This window comes from Diabrotica virgifera, chromosome 3 (assembly GCF_917563875.1).
Source record: "Diabrotica virgifera virgifera chromosome 3, PGI_DIABVI_V3a".
Taxonomy (NCBI): Eukaryota; Metazoa; Arthropoda; class Insecta; order Coleoptera; family Chrysomelidae; genus Diabrotica; species Diabrotica virgifera.
Genome location: NC_065445.1, coordinates 36,620,911 through 36,630,777, shown reverse-complemented (window position 1 = coordinate 36,630,777; position 9,867 = coordinate 36,620,911). Strand labels below are relative to the sequence as shown.

At 32.7% G+C, this 9,867-nt stretch overlaps 2 protein-coding genes across 2 annotated transcripts in view; one reads left to right on the top strand and one right to left on the bottom strand.

The window, feature by feature from the left end:
- The first annotated feature begins 288 nt into the window (after positions 1-288).
- Positions 289-9,867, top strand: part of LOC114338394 (gamma-tubulin complex component 6) — a 46,184-nt gene continuing 36,605 nt past the window's right edge. Inside the window, exons 1-3 of the mRNA XM_028288985.2 lie at positions 289-632; positions 855-1,075; positions 7,414-7,885. Of these exons, the coding sequence (XP_028144786.2) occupies positions 482-632; positions 855-1,075; positions 7,414-7,885 (844 nt within the window). The 5' untranslated portion in view covers positions 289-481. The remainder of the gene's footprint in view (positions 633-854; positions 1,076-7,413; positions 7,886-9,867) is intronic.
- Positions 2,655-5,339, bottom strand: LOC126881833 (piggyBac transposable element-derived protein 4-like). Its single transcript, XM_050646432.1, has 2 exons — positions 5,188-5,339; positions 2,655-4,659 (listed from the first exon to the last, which is right to left on the bottom strand). The coding sequence occupies exons 1-2, from the start codon at positions 5,258-5,260 to the stop codon at positions 3,053-3,055; spliced, it is 1,680 nt and encodes a 559-aa protein (XP_050502389.1). The 5' UTR covers positions 5,261-5,339; the 3' UTR covers positions 2,655-3,052.

Genomic DNA, 9,867 nt, shown 5'->3' with positions numbered 1-9,867 from the left:
AGTAAGACAATATCATAATGCGACAAATGCAGACAAATGCAGAATACGAGAAGGTCAGCCGCCAGCCGCCAGTACTCGCTTGTCGCATTGTACCATTTCTGCAACTATAAAGAACCATGGACTCAACTATTCAACTGTATTTTACGTCTGCGCATGCTACTACAACTTGCGCTCAGTGACGGTGTCTGGTGTAAAGTTTAAAGGGTGCACAAAAATATTTTTAACGTAATTTGTCAAATTACTTGTAGGTAGAAAGAAGAAAAACGTCTACGTCTAACTTCACTTTTATTTATTATCGTTGGATGTTTGATCAAATTTGTTGTATAAATACATAAATAGTATATACTGTTAATGTTGTTTTTTATCTGTTCTGTTTTATTTAATGAATGTTGTTTTTATATTATTATTCTCAATTATTAAATCTTCATAATTGTTGCGCTATACAACACCCTGTAGATTTTAGTGTAGTCTAAAAACGATCATGGAAACTGATGAAGAAGTTGAAGATGGTGTTTTTACTTTAATAACAAATCTTTGTGAACAATTTTATACTAGTCAAAATGATATAAAGTCGGCTAGAACCAAATGCTATGAAATTTTATTGAAGAAACGTTTCACAGATAGTAAGAAAGGTAATACAATAAACAATTTAACACCTTGGCTGCCTTTAGAGATATTTATAAACTTACGTTGAGTGCGTTACGAGACATATATTATGTCCCGTAGTGAACATTTGCCCAGTGTGTTACTACACAGTAGATGCAGCCAACCCTTAGTGTAATACGAGGTCTTTTCGTCTCATAACGCAGCCAAGGTGTTAAGTATTTTTGCATCATGGTTTTATATTTTTCCAGATTGCAAGGATGATACCATAGTAAGAGACTCTTACTGCAACTTCCTAACTTGGGAGTTTAAGCTAATACATGAGTTTGATATGAAAGATCATGCACATGAATTGAAATCATGTGTAGACAATCTACATCAGTCTTTAAAAGAAGATCAAGAGTATTTTAATAGAATACTTACATTTCTTATGGAATTAAAAAACATACCTAGAAAGAATAAAGATTTATTGGTAAGTATATCAATATACTGGAGCGCCATCATGTTATATCCAAATTCTCTTATGTATGTTCAACAATAATGCTTTTAATAATTCTGGCAATTTGTTGTCCAGAAAATGTAGATCTTCTCCATCTACATGATTCTTGAAAACGAAGGTATTGTTTAATACGTTGATGGACACTGCTTCAAATGTATAAGCTACATTAATGGACATTAGACTTATATAGACGTTGTTGTCCGTCAACGTGTTAAAAAAGAATAGTTGGTCAACACAATGAATACATTTGCTTGATTCTAATTGAGCTAGTCACCAGATGTCACCACAATTTCTGTCAATTGCAATGTCATGCATAACTATGATAAATCCAAAATGCATAGACATCAAGTTGGATACGACCCTATTCACAACACACCAACTTGCATACATATTAAGAAAAATAAATACAGTGGAACTCGATAACTCGGATTAATCGGGACCGCAGCCGATCCGGGTTATCGAAAATCCAGGTTAGCCAGAGAGTATGGTAAAAATTGATAAAATATGGTATACTTATAGATAAAGTCCGTTATAATTGAAATAACATGAAATATATATGCATAGTACACATCTAACTTACCTATAGTTATATAGAGTATAGTATAGACATTATAGAGTATTGTTCATTTCTAGGTAAAAAAACTCAGTCAGTTTTGGTTGTGTCAATTTCGTCTGCCATCGGAACGATGTTATGTTATTTAAGAACAGTGGCTCTTTCATTGTTTAAAAGACCATTGTTTGAAAAAGAATTTTTTAAATAGACTTTTAGTCTTTTTTTAAACAATGCTAAGACAGTTGGTAATAAATAAAGGAATAACAGGGGCCTGTTGTTTTTGATAGCCTGTGATAATACACGTTGCTCTGCCGTCGCGTGCCATGAGTCATTTTTACTATCGTATAGTTCAAATTACACAAATACCCATTATCTCCCAAATATTATATTATGGTCGAAGCGAAGATCAGTGGGATATTTTATCAATGAAATTCGATATTTTTAAGACATTCCAGATAGCGGCTACAGATATAATGTTTTAACATAATACATACATTTTTATTGTTGAAATGTTTGTCTGATGAAAATCGGTCCGGGTTAGCCAGACTTCCGGGTTATCGGGGCCGACTTATCGGATTTTCACTGTATATGGAAGAATATATTTAGAAATAATTGAATTAATGATGTCATGCTACTATACATTATACAATATATACTAATATTATATTGTAATTTTTGAAATTAGATAAAACAATAAACAAATTAATTATGATGCAATTAGCAAATTCAAACAAAAAGATTATTTAATAAATTATATTTCAGACGCCAGATTAACAGGTTGACTGCCAGGGCGGGCGTATACGCCCGCTACCTAATTTTCCCGATATGCCCCGGCGGGTGTATACGCCTGCTATGCACTCGACAAAATTGTATGTCTATATTTGCCAGCGGTCGTATTTAGAATGGTTTTAGATACAGTATACGACCGCTGTGGCATACAAGCCTCGCATATAAATGCGAGTTATAGAATTGCTAGACAAATATTGAAGAAAACTACAATTTTTATTTATTTTTATTTTTTAATAAAAAATTAAAGTAAATCTACTACACACAAGAAAAAAGGCTACATTATACTATGAACAAATTAATATAACTACTTTGAATGTATATTATAACAATCCAAACAAAAGTGAGGCTTGTCCTCGCAAATATTGCAATAGGTCACAACTTTTTTTACACGATTTTTGGATATTTCTCCACGAAGTTTTTTTGCATAACAGCCTCTACAATATCTTCTGGCTTTATTAAAAGGCCCTTCTTTTTTAAGTAGCTTATGAATTTGTGCTGATTTCATTGACGTCGATTGTGTTGTTTCACTTTCATCATCATTTATCTCATCATAAGTTAGCAGGGATCTCACTAATTCTTCCCGAAACTCTGTAATTTTTACTTTTTTGTTAGCAAGTTGGTTGTATATTATGTGAGAATTTACAACCGCTGTCCCCAGAATGAATTCTATCGCTAGTTTTCGATACCACTTTATTTCGATACCACTTCGGTTTATGAACCACACCACTGCGTCGCTGTATGGCTACGGTTTCTGTAGTGTGCTTAGTAGTGAGAAGAAGAACATCCCTCTTATCTTTCCACTTCAAGACGCATACACCTTTTTCGTTTTCCTGTCCAAATACTTCCCCTCTTTTTAACTTTTTGAGTATGACATCTTTCGGATTTCCACGCCGGTTAGCTCTCAATGTACCAATATAATGTGTTTTATTTTCCAACAAAATATTTGTTAGTTCAAGACTTGTATAATAGTTATCAGCAATAATAGTTTGTCCTGAATTTAGTAGGTCCTTTGAGCGATTAATGACAATGTTAGTTGGTACAGAAGCGTTGCCCTCCCTTGTTTCCTTTCCAGCATATATGCGTAGATTCCATGTATATCCATTGCCACCGCATAATTTAAAAAGTTTTACTCCGTATTTGTGCGTTTTCTGGGGAATATATTGTTTGAATATCAATCTTCCTTGAAATGGAACGATAGACTCATCTACACAAAATGTACGACCTGGAGTATAAACTTTTTGAAAATTTTTGATAAGTTTTTCTAGTAATGGCTGCACCTTGAATAAACGATCTCCTTCTGGACATCTTTCATTATCCGAAAAGTGCCACATTCTAAGAAGCAGCTGAAATCTATTTCGGGACATAGTTTTTGGTATAATAACATTTTTATATAGGTCGTCGTTGCTCCAATACTTTTCCAAAGAAGGCATTTTTACCAGACCCATGTAAGCAACTATACCAAGAAATCTAATCATTTCTTTTTTATCGGTTGGAACCCATCTCTGTAGTCTTGAATCATTGGTAATATCGTTGGAATCACACAATATTTGAGTAGCATATAAGTTTGTTTGATTTACAATCTCGTCAATTATTTCATCATCAACGAAAGTACGAAAACACTTATAAGGCGATAAATCATTTATAAGGATTGCAGCGTAATTGCCACATAATCCATCTTCCGCAGAGTATTCAAATTCGTGATGATTTCCAATTGGCTGCGTCCACGTATGTTCTAGAACATTTTGATTTGCTCCAACCTCATTTTCCTGGATATCGTCAGTATCTGCTAATTGAGTTTGAGCTAAAGTTTCAACATCAAAAAATTCTTCCAATTGTTCAGATGAAATATTGTTCTGTTCCCTTTCCAAATTTTTAGATAACATATTGTCGTCTGTTGCTGTAAATGGAATTCTGGCTGTAGCATCAGCAACTTCTTCTTCCTCCTCAGAGGCATCATCGGGCAAGAGTGATGTAGAACAGCTTGGTTGTTCCAAAACATTCCTCGTACACAATTTCTTTGAAGTGATTTTGGATGATTGCAATTTGCGTTTAATATTTGACTTGGGTTTGGACAATGTTATTTTCTGAGAAAACATGTCTGAAGATGCTTCTATGTCTGAGAAATCTGAACTGGATAATATTTCTTCATCACTGGTTGGCAAAAACATGGGATCAAGATCGGAATCAAGTGAACTAAAGGGGTCAGATTCGTCACCTGAAATAATAAAAAATACGAAATATAGTAACTATGCTTTTTCTCATGAGCATTTTTCAGTGCGACACAGTTTTTCGGTAACTTTCTAACGCATTAAGTTGTATATGACAGAAAAAAAGGCACGTCGGTGATTACTTTGGTAATTATTCTAGTTCTGTGATTATTCTAGTTGTCGATAGATGACGCTATAATAGAAAACAATTTATTTACTAATTATATAATATATCTACGAATATAATCTGTACAATTTATATTTATAAGAATATACAAATCAAAGAAAATACCATATTATAAATGCAATAAAGACAATTGATTTGTTTTTATGCCCAATTGCAAATAAAATTTGACAACTGTCAGATTTAACTAAAATGGCATGTCACTAAAATATATATTATCACGGACTTACCTTTTTTTCTATCGTTAGTGACGCACTGAAAAATCCTCATAAAAAGAACCATAACAAAAAAATTAAAAATCCGTGGATTTCAAAAAAATAATATCTATTTCAAAAATGAATATCGTTATTACCTGACATTTCAGCATCTCTCAAAGCAAGTTCAACAATTTTTCTGCTTCGTTTACTCATTGTTACACAACACATACATCAAACAACAGTCAAAGATATACTGAGTAGTCTGGTCTGGCACTGTGGCACTTCTCTGCTTGACAAGTTCAGACTCGAATAAGCGACCGCCAGTACGACGCCCGCTGGCACCACGGGCATAAATATGCCGCCTGTGCCCGGGCGGGCGCATACGCCCGCTAACGGTTTTTTTTGAAAAATTTTCATTATTCTGAATTTTTTTTTATTTAAATAAAGAGTAATTATTTCAGAAAGGCATGTTTAATATTAATATGTGCTTGGCATATGGGGCAATTTTTTTTATTTATACATGGGCAGTCAACCTGTTAATAAATATATGCTTTTCTTATCTCAGGGTTCTTAATTGAGTTCACAAAATACCTTTCCTGTCAATAGTGTTTAAGGAAAAAGAGGAATCGAAGTAAAATAAAAAGAAATCAATTTGTGAAATAAAATATAATGATCAAATACCTTGTAGATTTTCATACATGGAATTACCTTATAAATAAAAACGTTTCCCTAAAGCAACCTGTTGCATATTATACAATTAACAAATTTTCAAAATAAATTTAGTTCTTCAATGTCTATTTTCCATAATTTTTCCCTGTACCTTTTAAAATAATCTGCTTTAATTATTTCCTTATCAAACAAACTCCTTCACTGCTCTGCTATAAAAACAAAAACTGCAGACAGTTCCCCTATCAAAACAAACTCATTCTCTGGTACTGCTCATAAAACCAAACTCTAGACAAAACTCCTAATCAAAGTTTAGTGCTCCTGTTGGGCCAAAATGCTCCTCTTCTCTGCTTCGCTCCAAGAATAGTAAATGATTTCTACTTACAAATACTGCCAAACTTTTTTTTACACTGCAACTCATAGCTTTCAGCACTTTTTAATTTCACTACTTATTACCACAATACAAATTTCTTTCACCGTTTAAAATAATTAGACTATCGGCACCTTCTCTTCGATTCGGTGTTACCTTTCCTAAAGTCCCACAGCAGATGATCTCCCCGTCGCTTCAAACATCATTTTTTGTCTCCCCATCCCTTCCATAATTTTTGATGAACCAATTAAATCATTCATTCTTTCACATTCAAAACCAATTCCAAAACTTTACAAAATTCTCAAAATTCAACTAGGTAACTTTCTACTTTTCATACTTATTTACCAATCCTGCAACAAACAAAAGGCCTTAAACTTTCTCCTAATACCACTTAATGACTTGTTTCGTGGTAAGGTAAATTAATCCTTGAAAATGGTAGGTTGATAATGCAACATATTATTTGCTTAAACTATTCTTACATCTATTGGTTTACATAATTAGGAAAACCCCTTTCAAAAAATACATCTAAAGTCTCTTTTACACTGCACCGAAATATAATTTCTAAAGTCTCTTTTACTCTGCACCAACACAATAAATTTAAACTGTAAGTCTAGTTATAATCTAACAATAAAATAATTTTACAAATTTCTCTTCTTCTTCCTTTTCTCTATCCTTTTTTTTTATATACCATTTCAAATCATAATAATACATACAAATGTCATGATTTATCAATACCCATAAAAATCTCGTTACTACAATGTTATTTCTTTCCTATACTGTTGTACGGAGTTGAGTAGTGGACTCTCACAGACACCACTTTCAAGAAAATTGAGGCTTTTGAAATGTTGCTTTATCATTGATTCCTGAAGATATCTTAAACCGATTTTGTTACTAATCAGGGTGTTTTGTTGAGAATGCAAAAAGAAAAAGAGCTGTTAACCACAATAAAAACAGCTAAAATTGAATACCTTGGTCACATCATGAATGAGGAACAGTGAGAGATATGGACTGCTTCAACTAATTTTACAGTGAACAGTAGAAGGAAAACGAGAACCAGGAAGGTGAAGGATTTAATGGCTGAAAAATCTATGTACATGGTTCAACAGAACAACCATAAATTTGTTCAGAGCAGCAGTGAGTGAAGGACAGGTTGCCATCATGGTCGCCAACATCCGAAATGTATAGGCACTACAAGAAGAACAAGAGCTATGCTGCTCAATGTTCCTTTTGTATAATCAAGATCCCAATCAAGATTACTGCAGACCAAATACTAAGGAATCCTTGTTTTTGTTTCTGTATTTTCTTGTATTCTTGTGTGTTTTCTAATATAATTATGTGTTTTTAGGATCTCTCTAGCTTGCCACCTATTAAAGAATTTGAAAATTTCAACAAATTGTTCCAGTTACCTGACTCTTTTAAAGAAGTTTTTAATGCAGAGGAAAACTTGAATACCATAGAGTCCTACCAAAACGTAACCCACAATGAAATCTCTAAAGATGATAACACCTTAATACCAAACACCAAATTTAGTGAGATTTTCAAAGATGAAGGTTATCATTCTCCTCCTAAAAGTCCAGAGAACATTTGGGAACTTGCTTCAAAATTGAAATATAATAGAAGAAAAACATGGGAGAATTTTGGATACCCTGAACCTGATAAAGAGTTGCCATTTTTATCTGAACTCGGTCCACTATCTTCATTATGGGTTGAAAATTTAGAATCTCTATATATGCTTAAGTTGTTTAAAGAGGGTACGGTATATAATTCCAGGATGGTGCCCAGGAAAGATTTTATTCAGGATTTGAAATATTTACTAGGTATTAAGTTACTTTTCTTTTCCTTTATACTCATATGTTAGAAGTGGTTAATAGAAGCACCAGCATATTTTAAAAGCAAAGCTGTCTCATAGCACCTCAATGACAGACTTATTGGCTTATAGCATATCTCAGATATGGCCACCAGGGCCTCTCATCAAACAGTGTTGCATGTCCATTTCAGCTGGTTGCAAACAAGACTGTCTAATATCTTACAATTGGCTACTGTCTTGATTTGGTCCTATAATTTTCAATGAGTCCTTTTCTCCAGAGGCAAGCACTGGAGCAATGTAATTATATTTCCATATCTTTGGAAAGTTTTAGCTAGGGAATTATTTAATAAACATAAAAGAAGTTATACTATATAATTTAAGGTTGCTAACTAGAAATTCAGGTACTTTTTGAACTACTTCATCATCAATATAATTGGCTCGACAATCCTTTCTGGATCTTGGCTTGACGCTTAGAATCTGAAGGTGTTCTTCCCAGCACCAATCCATCTTCTACGTGATCCTCTACTTTTCTACCCTCTGGGTTTGAGAATATCAATTTCTTCGTGTGATCATTATCTGACATCCTAGCAATGTGTCCACCCCATCTTAGTCTCTACACCTTAAATTTCACATTATCTGGATTTGTGTGTTGGTATCTACACTATCTATTCTACTACTTCAATTTTAATTTCATTTCAACTACTTTGCTTGAGTTAATAGTAGATTTAAACAATTAATATTTCAATATAATGGTATGTACGTAGATAAATAAGACACAAACGGCAAAATACATGATGAAACAAAAAGATAGGTCATAAATTAAATCACATATTCTGGGACCAAAAATAGTTCCATTGAACCTAACTTACCTTAGTACAAATGTGCACATAAAAAAAGAATGTGTGTGTACTTTGTACGCACGTAAGAAGTTATACTTCTATTATATGATTTCAACGAAATTAATATACTTTAAACAGTTTATTTATATTTTATTTAAATATTAAACTAATTTTAATACTTACTACTTCCCAAAATTTTTTATTAAAACAGTGCCAAAAATTAAAATAATAAAAGAATAAAACACACACAAACAAACACATTCAAAAATGCCACAAATGATTTCTGAACAATGTAGGACAATTTTTTAACTAAATACGTATTTTCTGAAAAAAAAAATTATATAATAAATAAACTTACAATCATAAAATGTATAAAAAAAATAAAAGTATCCATTGGGGTTCGAACCCACTTATCAGCGCAGTTAGTATTGAAATTCATTCACCTTAAACTTTTACCCACGGAGACCATGTGTCATCATGTGCGAAGGTCAACTAACTAAACGGATTAAACTTTTGACGGTTCTGAATTAACCAAATTATTTTGATTTTGAATTGAAATTATTTTAGGGCAGTCAATGAGGGTATGTGGCTCCGAATTCCATCCTACTATTTTCACAGTAAGTAGGGAATAGCCCAAGAAACAAAGTCTACCCTATGCCGATGTGTTTTTGTCTTGGGAGCGGTTCCCACCCTTCTCGAGGGTGGAAAATTTTTTGCTTAAATAACTACGGAAGTTGCTAGAGAACCTAATACTAAGCAAAACTGTTCTATATTTTTTTTTTCGAAAACTCAACACTTTTTGAGTTATTCCTGGTTGAAAATTGGCCATTTTCATTGAAACATAATACCTTTTCAAACGGTTTTTTGCGAATACCTTAAAAACTACGCATCTAACTAAAAAAACCATATAAAACATTTTTGTAGCTTATAAAATAACAACAAATTTTGAAACATATTAAAAAAGAAGCCATATCTTGATAAAAGCTGGCTTACCGAAAAAGTAAATATAAAATCTCTAACGGTTTTCGATATATTGGAAAAAATCGATTTTCATTTTGTAACTTCAGTTGTAACTTTTTTTATGTAATTTACTTTACATTTGTTAGAATGTAAGTTAGTTCAATTGAACTATTTTTGGTCCCAGAATATGTGA